Source organism: Mobula birostris, chromosome 16 (genome assembly GCF_030028105.1).
Source record: "Mobula birostris isolate sMobBir1 chromosome 16, sMobBir1.hap1, whole genome shotgun sequence".
Taxonomy (NCBI): domain Eukaryota; kingdom Metazoa; phylum Chordata; class Chondrichthyes; order Myliobatiformes; family Myliobatidae; genus Mobula; species Mobula birostris.
Genome location: NC_092385.1, coordinates 20,144,981 through 20,163,420, shown reverse-complemented (window position 1 = coordinate 20,163,420; position 18,440 = coordinate 20,144,981). Strand labels below are relative to the sequence as shown.

Below are 18,440 nucleotides of genomic sequence, written 5' to 3'. Positions count from 1 at the left end.
TTGAAACCAAACTGTATTTTTAAATGTCATAGACCCTGGATTTATTAGTATTTCTATTGGGTGATGGTTGACACTATGCACAGAAAGAGAGATGAGATTAAAGATGGTTGGATATGTAGATATAATTGTTTTTTTTAATTGGTATTCCCTAATAAGCAATTTGGTCATTTGAGAAATGTTGAATGGGGCACAGAAGTTGATTTAAATCAAAAGTTCAGTACTTAAAAAGTACATGAATGAGATGTCACTGTACAGGCAGAGAATAACTTTTTGAATACAGCTTGATGTAAACACATATGGAATTTGGAGTATAAATATAGTCACAGGAATTTACACAGGTAGAATATTTACTAAAAATGCAACCACAGGAAGAGCTATGAAAAAGACATGAAGAAAATTGCTGGATCCGTCATTCATGATGTGGGAGGAAAGTGTTTAGACCATAAGACAAAGGAGAAGAATTAGGGCATTTGGCCCATCAAGTCCCACCATTCCGTCATGACTGACTTATTATTCTCCCAACCCCATTCTCCTGCCTTCTCCACATAACCTTCGAAACCCTTGATAATCAAGAACCTATCAATCTCTGCTTTAATATAACCAATGCCATGGCCTACATAGCCATCTGTGGCAAGGAATTCCACAGGTTCACCACCTTACAGCCAAAGAAATTCCTCCTCATCTCTGATATAAAGGTATGTCCTTCTATTCTGAGGATGTGCTCTCTGGTTCTAGGCAGCCCCACTATAGGAATCATAATTCAGTAATAAACAATTATGAAAGGAAAATCACATCAGAGAAATTAATTTGCTGAGTAGAGATCTACCAGGGAGGTTAAGGAGAAACGATTTGCTGCAGTACATCTGGTTTTTCAAAATGTTTTTGATAGAGTCCCATACAAAAAGTTAAGTAAAACATAGGCAATTGGGTTCGAGATAGCATCAGCATCTCACTTGCTGAAAATCTGAAATTATAGCAGAAAATGCTGAAAATAGCAGGTTGGACAGCATGTGGTCTGAAATTGTTAAGCTTGTTAAATCACAATAATCCAGAAGGGGAATGAAATGCTCTTCCCCGATCATAATTTAGGCTCAGGGTATTTCAGTCAACCAAATTGCATTTGGTTTCACCAATATAAAGATATTGTGAGCACCAAATCTGACAGTAGGATTTACTGGGTCATTCATCGGGTTGGCAGCTGCTGCAAAAGAAGTAGCATAATATTCTACAGTTCACAATGAATGTATGTTAAAGCACTTGGTAAAATATGAAAGTTTGGCTATTGATTAAAAGAAAGGTGAGGTAATGAGGTCAGCAGCTTCACAGAGTTGCTGTAAAAAGCTGTGGCCATATTAAGTGCATAGACAACAGGTGATAGGTTGAGTACTGTGTTGGAAAATAATGTTTTGGACATTAAAAAACACGGAATTGTTTTGTTTACAAGTGAGAAAAGTATATATTTATGTATAGAGTGATCAAGTGTACTAATTGAGGAGCCACAGAGAGCACTTGTGTTGGTCCAGCAAGTAGTGTATTAACTTTGTTGCTAGTGGGTTGGCTGTGGCAAACCCATATTTGGAATACTGTGTACAGGGTACATTTTGGTCTCAGTATCTTGAAAAGAATTTTCAGGCAATAGAAATCAGAAAATCTACTGGAAATATGAAACAGCAGGAACTGATGAGGCAGCATTGGTGGGAAAAAAACAATTAACACCTCAGATCCAAAACTGCGTATCTGAGAGACAGAGGTGAAGCTTCAGCTCTGTTTCTTTTTCTGTAAATTCATCTAACATTCCTAATTATTTCTAGCATTCTTGGTTTTTATATTTGCAATGCAACTGTTGTGTGGTATTTCTGTAGGATTGATTCCTGGAATGAGTTGGTTATCCTCTAAAGAGCAGTTGAGGAAAGTTGGCCTTTAGACCATGAGACATAGGAGCAGAATTGGTCCATTCAACCCATCGAAACTGCTTGGCCATTCCATCATGACTGACTTATTAGCCTTCTCAAGCCCTTTCTCCTGCCTTCTCCGTGTAACCTTTGACACTTTGACTTAACAAGAACTTATCAACTTCTGCTTTAAATATTCCCAATGGTTTGGCCTTCACAGGGGTCTGGCAATAGATTCCACAGATTCACCACTCTCTGGCTAAAGAAAATTCTTCCTCGTCCCTGTTCTAAAGAGAGGTACTTTTATTCTGGGGATGTGCCCTCTGGTCGTGGAATTCTCCCACTAGAGGAAACATTCTTACCACATCCACTCTTTCCAGGTCTTTTAATTTTCGATAAGCTTCAATGATATCCCCCCCTCATTCTTCCAGATTCCAGCAAGTACAGGTCCAGAGCCATCAAACACCTGTCATATATTTTCCCTTTCATTGCTGGAACCATTCTCATGAATCTCCTCTGGACCCTCTCCAATGCCAGCACATTTAGATAAGGGGCTCAAAACAGCTCACAATGCTCCAAGTGTGGTCTGACCAGTGTCTTATAAAGCCTCTTCCTAACCACTAGTGTCAGGCTAACTGGCCTATAATTTCCTTTCTTCTGCTTCCCTCCCTCTTCTTGAAGAGTGGAGTTTTTCATTTTTTCTCCCAAATTTCCAGTCCTTTAGAACCATGCCAGACTCTAGTGATTATATACATCTAATTTGGTATCCTCTATTATTGGTTAGTTTACTTTCATGTTTAATCGTTTCTATCCTTATGGCTTTCTTAGTTGCCTTCTGTTTTTTTTTAAGTTTCTCAATCCTCTAACTTCCCACTGATTTTTGCTATATAATATACCATCTCTTTTGATTTTACTCATTAGAAAAATGGATGCTGATCTCATTAATACATGTTGTGAGAGAGTATGGCAGTGGAGATGTTAATAAGCTATTATAATGGTGGAGAGTCCAGTACTACACAGCATAGTCGCAAGATAAGGGGTCAGCAATCATAAAATATCTTTGAAAGACAGTTCTTGTAATGTAGGAAACAGCAGTTAATTTACATACAAGATTCCACAAGCAGCAGTGAAATGAATGTCTGGATCACCTGTTTCTGGTATTGATTGAGGGTTGAATTTTTGACCTGTCACTGTGGGAATGCTCTTGTTGTTTTTCAAATAATCTTCTGAAGCCATTTTATATCCATCCACCCAAGCGAGTTGATTGTGTCTCATATTAATGGCTCATCCGAAACACAGAACCTCTGTCAGTACAATGTTACGAACTCGAGTCTCTGGCATAGCTCTTCAGAGTAACTTATTGGCTCAGAGGTAAGGGTGCTACCTCTAAGTTTCTTCAGTTTGACCATCACCTCTTTTTCCAAGGATGAGTAAAGTTCTTAGGGTCTTCTTGAGTGAACTTCAAATGACTTATACCTGACTAGAGTTTTTCTCACATGTTCTGAAGTAGAATTAATTCAAAGGGGTACCAGGTACATTAGAGAGGCAGAAGCTATTCCATTAACTTTTTAGGTCCTAGTGAACAACTGTAATCTGGAACTTCTAAATGAAATAGTAGTAGTGTTCATAAATGGTCTTGAATTTTTGAAGATAAGTTCCTTAATAAATTTGAGTTTTTTTTAATAGTTTGATAATCACTTTGAAATCTACCTGCCTACCAATGTGAGAGATTCCATGATTTTTTTGTCAGTATGAATGTGAAACCTAATGCAATCTTTAGTTCGTGAACATTTATAGCTGACACTTTTCAATGAGGTACTTACATTTCTGCTGCAGTTACCTTGAAATGTTTGCATGGTTCAGCTTTGTTGGAACTCTGATGCTACTGATTTTGGTCTCGTTGATGCAGTTTAAATATATCTTAAGTACCCAGTGATATTTATTTGATGAAGAGTCTCTCTTATTATCAAGCTGTATATTTACAGTATATTTCAGACTCTTAAATTTAATGTTAAGTTCTACTTGCCAGGAAATAAGAATGGTATGTTAAGTTCTAGCAGCAGTATAGGCAAATGTGCTTAACCTTTCATTTCAACCAATGGAGTTGTCAGTCAGAGAAGCTTGAGTTTAAGAAAGGTGATGACAGAAATTAATCTTAATTTATATAAAACAAGTGACCATATTGGAAAAGGTTTATCAGAAGTGCTGCTTTGATTTGAACCTTATTAGTGGGAAAACAGGACACATTTTCAAAACAGTAACTTTAGGATCCATTTCAGGAAGTAGCGCAGAGTATATGCCCTTCTCGAACAGTGGTGCTGATGGCGAGGTAATTGAAAGCTTCAAGCTCCTAGATGCAAATATCATCAATAGTTTGTCGTAGTACAGCTATGTGGACTTAGGCCAAGAGAGCAAATCCTGTCAATGCCTCACATAAATGATTAAACTTCTATAAGGTCATCCATCAGTCTCCTACATTCCAGTGAGAATAAGCTCAACCTATCCAATCTGTTCTTGTAGCTCACGCTCTCCCGTCCCTGTAACATCCTAGTGAATCTTTTCTGCACTCTTTCTAATGATATCACATCCTTGTGACAATCAGAACTGTACACAGTACTCAACATATGACCTGACCAATGTTTTGTACAGCTGCAACTTAATGACTCAGCCCTTGTATTCAGTGCCTCAGTCAGGAAAAAAATTCCTTTATTACTACCCTCTACCTCATAACACTAAACTAATGAAAGCTTATCAACACATCTTGGATTACAGGTGTCCTAACCTAGACTAGCCTACCATGCAGAACTTTGTCAAATGGCTTGCCAAGGTCTGTGTAAACCACATCTACCTCACTGCCTTCATCACTTTCCTTACTTAGCTCACTCAAATCAAATTTATGAGACTGGACATCTCCTACATAAAACCATGTTGACTCCTTCAACCAGCCTTTGCTTTCCAAAGTGAACATAAATACTGTCCTTTTGAATTTTTTCCAATGATTTCCCCTGAGTCACAAGAGTCACACAGTATTGAAACAGGCCCTTTTACCCAGCTCTTCCTTGCTAAGCAGGTGTCCATGTTTGCCCATGTCTCTCTAAGCCATTTCTATCTGTGCAACTATTATTGGTTTTAGGGTCTCCGTCTTAAAGATTCCTGGCATATTCCTACTGCACTTTATTAAATAGGGAACAACATGCTAGAAAGTTAGAAGCGGTGTTGTTTTGACTTCAGATGTAAGTCTTTCTTTTTATTTGTGTGTGTGTCGGGGAGCAAAGAAGTTGGCATTGATTCTTTCAGGTAATGCACACAAGAACTTGTGAAAAAATTGCTCATTTGCACAAATTCAAAAGATTTGAAAGACCCCACAGAATATTGTTCAGTTCTGGTCACCTCACTATAGGAAGGATGTGGATACTATAGCAAGAGTGCAGAGGAGATTTATAAGGATGTTGCCTTATGAGAATAGGGTGGGTGAACTTGGCCTTTTCTCCTTGGAGCGATGGAGGATGAGAGGTAACCTGATAGAGGTGTATAAGAAGATGAGAGGCATTGATTGTGTAGATAACAGGAGGCTTTATCTCAAGGCTGAAATGGCTAACACAAGGGGGCAGTTTTAAGGTGCTTGGAAGTAGGTACAGAGGGGATGTCAGGGGTAAGTTTTTCACACAGACAGTGGTGGGTGCGTGGAATGCACTGCTGGCGATGGTGGTGGAGGCAAATACAATAGGGTCTTAGATAGACTGTTAGATAGATATATGGAGCTTAGAAAAATAGGGCTATGTGGTAGGGTAATTCTAGGCGGTTTCTACAGTGGTTTATGTGGTTGGCACAACATTGTGGGCCAAAGGGCCTGTAATGTGCTGTAGATTTCTATGTTCTATATATAGTGGATTCTAGCTAATTGGGATACATCAGGACCAATACATTCTGACCCAATTAAGCTGCTGCCCCAGTTAGCTGACGTTTCATGAAAATGGTTTTAAAAAACTATAAAAATGACAAACTAGTGTTTTAACTGAGTAACAATTTATGTATTTAAATGAAATACAGAACAAATTAGGACACTACCAATGCTATTACAGTACTGTAAAACTGTGTTCCTAATAATTAACGACAGAGGAATTCATCCAGTGTATGCTACAGTGTCCTCTTGATTGACTGTTAATAAACAAATCAACGCAGATGCCCAGTGCAGATAATGGACTGCCTTCATTCAGTGCTTTTGACAATTACATCCTCCAAATCTTCATTTTCATTGTAACATTCAAGATGGTTGTTGGTACCTTTAAAATCTTCGTAGTCCTTAACTTGTAGAGGAAGTGGAATTGTTTCCTTTTCACTCCTGGCTGTTTCTGGCATCTCCAAACCTGAATGCTTGAAACTGCAGTGAGCAATTTGTCTTGCTTATTTCTCGCCAACTACCAGTGACAGAAATCACTGTTCTTTGAACACAAACACGTGCAAATGACACTATATTAAAATTGTTCACTCTCATGGTTTAGTGTCTAATGGCTACACAAGTAAACACGACTGATGATAGTTAGAAATTGTTCAACAGCAGTCTCCTGTCCCATTTAAATGGCATAGTGTCCCAAAGAAATGAAGGGAATACTGGCTATTTTCTCGATTAGATTTTGTTCTTTAAGGGTTGTCCCAAATAAATAGCTGCCTCTATTAACTGCTGGCCCAATTAATTGGAATCCACTGTATTTTTCTTTTGATTTTGTGTATTAATAGTACTTGAGGCAGACTGATCATAGAAATGTATACTCTGATGTTTCTGCATTTGAAATTGTATTCTTATGAAGGATATGGTCCTCCACAAAGGAAATCAAAGCAGCAAGATTCTAAACTCTAATGATTCCAAGTAAATGTAAAAAGAATGTCATTAGAGCACGTCAGTTAGAACCCTTCTCTGTTGCCCTTAGATTTAATTTTAAGAAGGTTGTATAAATAACCTGGTGTAAAACCCTTTTTCTTAAATGCTTGACCTTTTTCTTGAGTAATTGTGTAGTTGTTATTTCCAGCATCTATGGAATTTCTCGTGTTTATGATTTGCTGCTTCACTGTGAATTCTCTTTGAGGGATGCCTACCATGGAGAAGTTTACATCTTCTCTTCAATGGGAGTTCAATTAGACCCTCTCTGATTGCAACCCCTCTGTGATATCTGCTGCCCCTAAACCATGTACTCACCCAGACCCACTCCCGCAATCACGTCTAACTTTTCCTACCCACCTAGCTTCACCTATCTCCAAGTACCCTCCTTCCCTCCCCCCCCCCCCACCCCACCCTTTTTATTCTGCTGTATTCCTCCTTCCTTTCCAGTCCTGAAGAAGGATCTTGGCTGGAAATGTCGACTGTTTATTCATTTCCGTAGATGCTGTCTGACCTGCTGAGTTCCCCCAGCATTTTATGTGTATTGATTTGGAATAGAGCTTTTAATATTGTAACCGTGCACTTTATCGAGTGGCACAACACCAACATAACACCATGAAAATGTGGAACTGTAGCCCATTTAGCTTGTTCTTAATAGTAGAGAAATGTAGAAACTCATGTTAAAGAAATGGCAACTGGGCACAGAAAATAATAATAGGATAGAGAGAGTCATATTTTTTACAAATCAGTGTTTGTAGTTGTAAATGGTGCATTAGATAAAAGGGATCCTGTGAATATAATGTATTTGGATATCTGAAGGCCTTTACTAAAGTGCCACAACAAAAGTTTATTAAACATGGAGAGTGGAACTTGAGTTAAAAGATCAACCAAATTTTGTTGATTGATAGAGCAGGTTCATGAGGCTAAATGGCCAATTCCACTTCTATTTCTAACATGCTTATTTATTGTTGTTTTATCCTTTTGGATGCATGTGTAGTGGTAATCAGTCTTATATAAATTGTATAGAAAAGGCAAATCCTCAATTAAAGTGTTTTAGATAATTGTAGCAGGACAAGGAGATATAATTAGTTCCACATTTACAATCCATTCTTTTTTTATATTCCATTGGAAGTTTTCTTGGGAAGAATTTAGAATACCGTGCTTACATCTTTCTGCCATTTATCAACTTCAGATTTTGGAGGGTAGTGATATTTCTATTCAAGTGTTGAAAGGACTACCATAATCTAGTCGGTTGATTAGGGAGTTCGTCGATTTTGACCCAATAACATAAGAGTTGTACAATATATCCAAGTATTTGACTTGGAGGAGTCTGTGTTACTTTCCTGTGTGCCATTGGATTGAGAATGAAGAATGGTGGAATTTGGGGGACTGGGAAGCGCTGCTGAAGTCAAGTTGGGTTGCTGTAGGACATCATGTGGATGGTATGCACTGCAGCCCATATGTACTAATAGTGGAGTGAGTGTTTAAGATTTTGGATTAAATGCTGCTTTGTTTTAAATTATATTGGTTTCATGAGAGTTTTTTGGGGCCACCCTCACTGAGCAGCTGAAGAATATTATATAACAGAAATTACATGTTCCTTATTGATTGCCAAAACCTTTGGGGCTTGGACTGGAGCTGGGAGAGTTGTTGAGTTGCTCTCTGCAGAATGTCTCAGCTCTAACCTTGATGGGAGCCAGGTGAGTTTGTTTATGCCTCTTCAATTAGGAATAGATCATAAAGAAAGTGACATGTCTGGACAGCTGTAAAACTTTCAGTATATACTCACTTGAATGAGCCTTTGCTCGCATTACTTAGAACATAGAACAGTACAGTATAGTACAGGCCTTTCAGCCCACAACGCTGTACTAACCTTTAAAATCACTCTAAGATGAATCTAACCCTTCCTTCCAACTAGCCCTCCATTTTTCTTTCATCCATGTGTCTTCAGAACAAAGAATTTTTCAGCATGGTTTAGTGATGTTACAAATATATTATTGAGTATGACTCTGCGCACTTGCATTACTATATGTTGGACTGCCCAATTTATCGCAACATAATGCTCTGTTTCCCTTTGCTTCCTTCCAAGCAACCTCCACCAAACATCCTTGAAAATTGTCTTACATATTACCTATGTATTAGACATTAGGCTAGTGTTATCAATATTCATGTTTTTACTTGATTCATTGTTAGTTGAAAGCAGGACAGACTTAAATACATAAAAAAAAACAAATCCCGTGGATGCTGCAAATCTAAAATACAAACCTTTAGAACCACTGCAAGTCTGGCAGCATCTGCAGAGGGTGAAACAGCAGTAATGTTTAATGGTTTTGCATTTCATGAGATCTCTGAAAGAGTAACAATTTGAAATGCTAATGTGCTGAAATTGAAACAAAATCATGGAGCATGTGAAAGCAATTTGTAAATACAGGGCTATGTCCAAAAAGGTTATGGAGCAGAGAGATGCCGGCGTAGCACAGAACTGGTAGGTAGTGAAGTCAGGGCCTACCTTGGGGTGGTATTGTCAATCTATAGGTACATTTGCAAGGATCACAGAGAAGTTCGGGCAGGAAGGTTGGCAGGTCTATTGGAGCAAGGGTCAGTAGGATGTCTGAAAACTAGCATCCGCAGAAAGAGGAGACACTCTTGAGGGAAACCAGGTATATTACTTAAAGGAATTAAATCAGGCATGTTCACAACTTAGGTTAGCCACCTTTAAGTGCCGCCGAATCCGGCATAATAAGCTTGTAAAGTTTTTTTTTGCAGGAGTGACCATAGGCTGCATGAGCACTCAGGAGAAAAAAATTGAGGAAGTGACATCCAGGTGTAATTTGAGTATCAGAATATCATTGTACAAGTCTAGATCTTTTGTGCTTTTTGCTTAAATGTACCAAGCTCCAAAAGAACTCACACTTACTTCTGATTTTTTTTTTGTTTTTTCTTTGTTATATTTTTGTTTCCATTAAATTTGAATCCTTTAGCAAACAGAAACTTGGAACTGCACAATCTAATTTGGAGGTATATCTCTTCACTATAAATTCTCATTGATCAGCTGAATGTTTTTTTTATTGTGTGCAGTAATACACGAACATACTCCAGAATGCTTGTAATTTACTAGTAACTAGTAAGTCTCTGCCACAATCTCTATCAGCACATGTACACCACAAGGCTGTATGCTTAGCTCCTTGCTCTACTCGCTTTACACTTAGGACTGTGTGGCTAAGGTCACCTCCAATGCTATTATTATGTTTGCTGTCAATATCACTGTCATTAGCCAAATCGAAAGTGGTGACGGATCAGTATATAGGAGGGAGATTGAAAATCTGGCTGAGTGTTGCCACAACAGCAACCTCTCGCTCAATATCAGCAAGACCAAGGAGCTGATTATTGACTTCAGGGAGAGGAAACCAGAGGTCCATGAGCCAGTCCTCACTGGGGGAATCAGAGATGGTGAAGGTCAGCAACTTTAAATACCTTGTTGCTATTATTTCGGAAAACCTGTCTTGGGCTCAGTACGTAAGTGCGATTATGATAAAAGCACGGCAGTGCCTCTTCCTTAGAGCTTTGCAAAGATTCGGCATGACATCTAAAACTTTGACAGACGTCTGTAGATGTGTGGTGGAGAGTATGTTGATTGGCTGTATCCCAGCCTGTTATGGAAACACCAGTGCCCTTGAATGGAAAATCCTATCACCTGTCTATTACTGGTAAAGCCCTCCCCACGTTTGAGCACATCTACACGGAGCGCTGTCACGGGAAGGCAGCATCCATCACCAAGGACTCCCACCATCCAGACCATGCTCTCTTCTCAGTGATGTCATCAGGGCGAAGGTCCAGGAGTGTCTGGGCCCACATCACCAGGTTCAGGCTCAACTATCAGGCTCTTGAATCAGAAGGGATAACTTCACTCTCCCTATCACTGAACTGTTCCCACAACCTATGGACTTGCATGGACTCTTCATTTCATGTTCTCGATATTTATTCCTTGTTTATTTATTTATTTATTTCTGTTTTGTATATGCATAGTTTGTTGTCTTTTGCGCATTGTCCGTCCTGTCGGTGCGGTCTTTCATTGATTCTATTTATATTTCTTGGGTTTACTGTGTATGCCCTCAAGCAAACAAATCTCAGGGTTGTATATGGTAACATATATCTGCACTTTGATAATTAATTTATTTTGAACTTTGAGCTGAAAATGGAGTTACTTTATAATTCAAAACTTAATGTTCCTGATGAATAAAATTGTGTAAGGCTGGGAATATATGGTCACTCAGTCTGCTATACACTCTGTACATGCAGCTTACAGATCTTTACTCACATTTGGTTTCATGAATTGTTTGCTGTTTTCCTGATGTTTCTTGGTTTAATAAGTTGCATTGAGCAAGGCAATATCAATAAGATATTTAAAGTTCACTGTGAACGGTAGATAAACCAGTACAGTGGTCCAATGCAGTTCCTTATTGGTGTGATTTCTAAAACTGTAAAATGTTGTAATGGAATATTTACCTTCAGTCACCTGAAGTTTCACAGAGGCACATAAAAAGGGGAGGATGGGTAGGGTAATCAAAAGAGCACGTTTTAAAATAGCAACATATATGATTTCTAAAGAACTATAAAATGAAGCTGAGGGGAAATTTACTCCAAAGACCTGGTTGGGATAGTCCGCTCAGAAAGTCAGTGAGTTCGAATTGGTACTTGTGTTCTCGTCACAATAGCGTTTACTTACATGTGTGAAATGTTCAGTGTGGACTTAGGAAATTATGAGAGAATAAGTTCATTCAAAAAGGTGATACCAGGAGCTCATACTGGGGAAATTAGAAATAGCAGGAATAGGCCAAACAACTCCTCATGTCTCCTGTGCCATTTAATAAGACCATTACAAGCTGTTTACATTGTTACCATTTTCTGCAGCCTATCTCGTATCTTTGATTCCCATAATATCTAAAATTACAATGATCTCTGTTGTGAATATACTTGGTAACATCCTCTTCAGTCCTCTAGTCTAACGAATTCCAAATATTCACATACCTCTGGAGAAATTTGTTACCTCAGTCCTCAATGGCCAACCCTTGAAATTGTGATCGCTGGTTGGAGACATCACACTGAGCTCACGGAAAATTATTATCTTTCTTCACTTCTTGTTCTTCGAAATGCTCGGATATATGCCCAAAATAAAAATAAGTAATACCTGTAAATATCAGCAGATTTGGAAGCATCTGTGGAAAGAGAGGAACAGTTAATGCTTTAGTTTGATGACCTGTTACATTTTGCTCTTGGAGAGATTAGGCCCAGTCTTCTTCATTTCTTGTATGACAAACTCACATGCCTTCCATCGTCAGCATATTCTTAGTTGGGTAGGAAGATCAGATGTTCTCATGGTATTCCAAGGCCCTATATAATTAGAACAAGTAGGAATCTTCTCTTTAACTCCAATCCTTATGTAGTAAAGGCCAACTTCATTTCTTACCTGTTTGATAACTCTTAACGATTCTTATTCAGCTTTTACTCTTCTCACTAAGATACACCTTCACTTACCCTTTTCCATATTATATTTCAATGGCCATGCCCTTCTCTGTTTAGTTAGCCTGTCTATATTCCCCTAAAACTTCTCTGCACCCTCCTCACAGCCCAGATTGCTACCCAAATTTGTATAATGCATAGATACAATCCATATCTATGCATGTGCATTGGGATGTATGTGTCTCCTTAATTATCATAGTAATGGCATCAACTTTTCCACTAACAATTTCAGTTAGTAACACAGATTGTTGTCATTAGAAAATGGAGTATAATTTCAGTCATTAAAATCTATTGTTACTTTTTTTTTCAGTTCCCCCAGTTTTAGTGAAGGAATGGGCTGCTTACAAGGGGAAATCTCCCCAGACTCCAGAACTGGTAGAAGCACTTGCTTTTAGAGAGTGGACGTGTCCCAACTTAAAGAAGTTATGGTTAGGAAAAGCAGTGGAGGATAAAAACAGAAGAATGAGGGCATTTCTTGCCTGCATGAGATCAGATACACCAGCCATGCTTAATCCCTCAAATGTCCCAACGCATCTTCTAGTTCTTTGCTGTGTGTTACGGTAAGAGAAACATAAAGGAAGAAACTGTGAATGAAAACATTGTTTGTTTACATATATGTATATATTGTTCAAGAACAATTTTTGTATAGTGGCAAGTATCTTAACAAAATTTGAAAAGGCATGTTACAAAAATAAGTGAATTAGCCTTTAATTAGTGTCTAAATTTGAATCATTAAATCATTTGAAGTGTTCATATATTTTTCCCTAAAAAGTTCCTGAATGAGGAGTGAGGCTTTAATTAAGTCCAGAGCATAAACGGATGGCTTGAGGTATTCCTATAAATGATGGGGTTGCATCTGCCTCAACCATTTATTCAGGCAGCTTCTTCCATATACTTAACACTTTCTAGAAAAAAGTTAGCTGTAGGGCTCCTTTAAAGTATTCCCTCTCTTACCCTAAATGTATGCCCCCCCCCACCATAGTTTTGGACTACCCTAAGGGAAATACCGTTACCATTCGCCTTATTAATGTCTCTTGTAATTTTAAACATATCTGTAAGGTTGCTCCTCATTCTCTTATGTTCCACGGAATAAAGACCTGACCTGACCAGATTCTCTCTATAACTCGGGTCCCCCAGTCCTGGCAATATCCTCATAAATCTTTTCTGTACTCTTTCCAGATTAACCATGTCTTGCCTATAAAAGGGTGACCAAAATTATATTTACATACTGCAAGCTGAACCGCAGCAGCGATTTACACTTCTGCGTCATAATGTCCCAACTCCTGTACTCAGTGCCCTGACTGATGAAGGCCAGTGTTTGAAAGGAATTTTTCACCATCCTGTATACCTGTGGCATCACTTTGGACAACCTTGTACTCGTACTCCAAAGTCTTTCTGTTCCATTACACTGTCTAGTGGCCTACCATTCATAGTAGAAATCCTACACTGGTTTGACTTTCCAAAATACATCACATCATACCTACTAAAATTAATTTGCTACACCTCAACCCACTTCTCTAACTGATCAAGAATCCTTTGGAATCCATGATAATCGTCTTGACTAATTTGGTGTAATATGCAAACTTACTGATTAAGCTTGTGCAATTGCATACAAATCTTTAATATACTGTTGCAAGAAAAAAATTGTGAACCCTTTGCAACTACCTGGTCTTCTGCACTAATTACGATCTTCATCTAAGTCACAATAATAGACAAACATAATCTACCTAAGCTAATAACATGCAAACAATTGTACTTCTCATCAGTACTGAGTACACCATTTAAACAACCACAACCTAGGTTCAAAAAAGTATATGAACCTCTGGGTAAATGCCTTCTACAAAAGCTAATTGGATTCAGAAGCTCCAGTCAGTGAGTTAAGATTGGAGGTATGGGTTGTAGAGGTGCCCTGCTTTATATTAAAAAAAAAGGCACATAAAATCAGGTTACTGAGAGAGCCTGCCTGCTCCTCTCAAGAAAGATCTGTTTATGTGCACCATGCCTCAATCAGAACAAGTTTCAGAGGACCTTAGAAGGATTGTAGAGATGCATGAAGCTGGAAAAGACTAGAAAAGGATTTTGAAAGACATGATTGTTAATCAGTCCACTGTAAGAGAAATTGTCTACAAACGGAGGAAATTCAGTACTGTTGCTACTCTCCCTAGGAGTGGGCGCCCTGCAAAGATCATATGAAGAACACAACGTACAATGCTGAAGGAGGTGAAAAAGAGTAACAGCAAAAGGCCTGCAGAAATCTCTAGAACTTACTAAAGTCTCTGCTCATGTGGCCACTATAAGAATGGTGTTCATGGAAGGAACTGCTCTCCAAAAGGAAACATTGCTGCACATCTCAAGTTTGCAAAAGACCACCTAGATGTTCCACAACACTTCTGGGACAATGTTCTGTGGACTGATAAGACAAAAGTTGAACTTCCCGGCAGAAATGCACACTGCTATGTTTGGAGGTAAAAGGGCATTGCACTCCAACACCAAAGCCTTATTCCAACTGTAAAGCATAGTGGAAAGAGCATCATGGTTTGGGACTGCTTTGCTGCCTCAGGGCCTGAATACCTTGCAACCATTGAGGGGATTATGAATTCAAAATTGTATCAAGACATTTTAGAGGAAAATGTCAGTATAGCTTAAGTAAGCTTAGTCACCTAAAGCTTAATAGAAGTTGAATGACGCAACAAGACAATGATCCGAAACAGAAGAGTAAATCAACAACAGAATAGTTTAAAAAGAAGAAAATTTGTGTTTTAGAATGGCCAAGTCAGAGTCCAGACCTTAACCCAATTGAGATGCTGTGGCATGACCTGAAGAGAGCTGTTACGCAAGGTATCCCAGAAATATTGATGAACTGGAACAGTTGTTTATGGAGGAATGGTTTAAAAATCTTCCTCACCATTGTGCAAGTCTGATCAGCAGCTACAGGAAACATTTGGTGGAGGTTATTGCTGCTAAAGGAGGTTCTACCAGTTATTGAATACAAGGGTTCACATTTTTTTCAGCCTGGACTGTGCATGATTGAACAATGTGTTCAATAAAGACATGAAAAGTACAATTGTTTGTGTGTTATTAGTTTAGGCAGATTGTGTTTTTCTATTATGGTGACTTGGATGAAGATCAGACCACATTTTATTAGTAATTTATGTTGAAAACTAAGTAATTGCAAGGAGTTCACAAACTCTTTCTAGCAACTGTAAAAAAATGATTAAAATTTGAAGTGATTAGAGATAAAAACAAAAACCTGTAAATAAAAGGTTATGCCTCAAGATCTGATTGAATTTTTGAAAGTGATGATGAAAGCTGTTTGCTGGAGATGGATTAACTTAGATGTTAATTATATGGACAACAAAAGATATTTAAAAAGAGACCCTCAAATGAGAATGTTGAAACTTAGATTTTAAAACAAACTATCTACCTGACAAGATTAAATGGTTGAAATGAAGGCACACCACTAGTCACTAGCCTCTATTCTGAGAAACAACTTTCAACCTCCATTTTCTGATCCCTGTGAGCCAATTTTGAATCCACCTAACAGGCTCACTCTGGATTTCATGGGAACCAACTTTCTACACCAGTCTACCATGGGGAACATTGTCCAAGGCCTTGCTAAAGTCTAGTTAAACAGCAGCTACCCTCATCTACCTTTTTGATACTTCTTCAAAAAAAAATCTAGAAGGTTTGTTAAACTATGCTGACTCACCCTAATGAATCTCATCCAAAATTCAAATGCTTATTTCTTTGCAGTGCATCAGTATTAAGGAACGTAAACTTCTAAGTTGTGAACTCAGTTGGGAGTGTAAAAGAAAATCCCTGTCAGAAGTTGTTCCGATAAAGGTTACACTAGCAAGCAATTCACCATCATCTGATAGCACTAGCAAACAATGCAACCAATGTGACATCCTCAGTCGTTTCACAAAGCTACTTATTTTGTTTCTTTCAAATACAATTCTACCAAGCTGCATGCAATTGGAACCTGTGATTTACATTTTGAGGATGTGTTTTTGGGCAGATAGTGCGACTGGCATTTTGCTGTCTCCAGAGGAGTTTGTTGAGGTTTGGAGCGGAGTGTGCGGCCTGGTAGTCTGGAGACAGGGCATGAGCCCATGATCGACTCCATTGGTTTTCTCCAGTTGGGGCGTCAAGCAAGGTTGAAGTGGATGGGATGAGAGCAGAGAATGGATGGGTATTCGCTGCCATCTGCCTGTGTTTGACCCGTCTTCCTCTCCCTCTCACTAGCTGCTGTCGGAGGAAAGTGAGGAGTCTTGGGATCCACATTGCAAGGATCGATCAGAGAGGCTGTGGACTCGTTTTTGGGGAACTTTGGGGTTCATGTTGCATGTGTTCTTGGATTCTGGTTACTCTTTTTTTGCTGGTTTTGAGTGGTTTGATCGGGGTGATTAATGTGGTGTGGAGTGCTTCAATGAAGAATGCTTTGCCCTGTGGCCTGCAGTGGGCTAGTGGTGTGACGCTGTACTGAATACTGCTGGACTCCTACTGGACTACAGAATGTTTGATATTCTATATGTTGTCTGCTTGGTTTTTGTTGTTTGTACAATTTGTTCTTCTTTTGGCATGTTGGGTGTTTGATGGGTTTATGGACAGGTTCCATGGTGTTTCGTTGTTTCATTGTGGCTGCCTGCAGGAGGACAAATCTCAGAGTTGTATTCTGTATATATATTTTGATAGCAAATGTACTTTGACTTTAAATCTTTGAATCTGTAAGAAGAAATCCCTATGCACTTTGTTTTTATCTTGTTTCCATATCCCCTTATTTAAGGGTCTCTCATTGAAAAGGTAAAAGGTATATTTATTATCAAAGTATGTATGCAGTATACAACTCTGAGATTCTTCTCTTCCAGATAGCCACAAAACAAAGAAAAACCATGGAAGTCAATTCAGAGGAAAAAACGCAAACCCACCAACATGATCAACCCCAGCCCCCCCCCCCACCCGCACAAAACGCAAAAAGAACATTGGCCTCCAAATGCCTTCTCCCCGCACAAAAAAACTAACAAAACGCAACAAAAACATTGACCCCCAAACCAACCTCCCACCGCACGCAATGTAATAAGAACATTGACCCCCCCCAAATCCCTCTGCAAGACACAATAAGAACATTGACCCCCAATTCCTACACACACACTCACACTCATTAGTGGAAACATATACCCTACCATGGCCCCAGGGTGTCATATGTTTCAGTTAGATCAGTATTCATTCATCCAAATTTCTGAGATCAAATCTTTTCAGTTAGCTCAGTATTCATTCATCCAAGTTTCTGAGATCAAATTTTTCCAACTGTTCATAATAGGACATTCTTTTCATCCCTCGATTATGCCTGTGCATCTCTTTTGAATTGCCTTCATTTCATCCATTTAAACTTTTCAGGTGCATAATTTACCTTAAAATGTAAATTTCAACTTTAGCACACACTCTTTTCTGAGGGTTTTTAAAAATATATATTTTGCTGTCCATATAATTAACACCTAATGGTGCTCTCTAGCAAACTCTTTTAATCGCCTGTAACATACAGAGATTTGTGATATCTCTCCAATCAGTTCAAACTTTACAAGAAGTGCCATCACTCAATTTCCCAAAAGCAAATGTCAGGGTAAATATGAATGATGTAAATGGCCTTCACTTAATTTTTTTTCATTTAGTTTTTGTTTGCAGTGCTGTTTTATTTTGGTGCCTTGGTAAATTTTAAAGTGCAGTAAAAGTACTTGCTAAGTGTCATAATGAATACCTCTTACAAGCTTTCTTTGGCCAAGTCATTCGACTAACAAGCTACTTTTATCAAGTGATTTTGTTTTTGAATTATCTTAAGTATGGTTTTCCTTCACCTCAAGAAAAACAAATTGAAATTGAATTGCTTTCTATTATTCTTTTTGGGTACTGACACCCCTTTCTAAAAGCTGAAATAGTAATTTAGATGGTATATCATGAGCAGTTTTTTTGGGATCTAATTAGCAATGTATATACAGTTTTATTTGAATTATATGTAACTGCCAACCAGTATGGTCTTAGTAATTGTAAAAGAAGCAATCTTTATTTAGTTTATTAATTAACTTAATATCATTGTTTAGAATAACATATCTGATTAGAAAATTAAATGAAACAGCCTGTGTGTACATCTGTTACAG

General features: G+C 38.4%; 1 protein-coding gene across 6 annotated transcripts in view; it reads left to right on the top strand.

Annotated features, from left to right (window-relative positions):
- LOC140211027 (constitutive coactivator of PPAR-gamma-like protein 1 homolog) overlaps positions 1–18,440 on the top strand; it is a 141,637-nt gene that overhangs the window by 87,315 nt on the left and 35,882 nt on the right. For 3 of the 6 annotated variants that reach the window (XM_072280384.1, XM_072280383.1, XM_072280382.1), the window contains one exon: positions 12,599–12,848. The exons of 1 other annotated variant lie outside the window; for it this stretch is intronic. In XM_072280384.1, the coding sequence (XP_072136485.1) occupies positions 12,599–12,848 (250 nt within the window). Of the gene's footprint in view, positions 1–12,598; positions 12,849–14,453; positions 14,754–16,533; positions 18,433–18,440 lie in introns of those variants that run through there. 2 more of the 6 variants (XR_011889372.1, XM_072280385.1) reach the window with 2 other exon arrangements.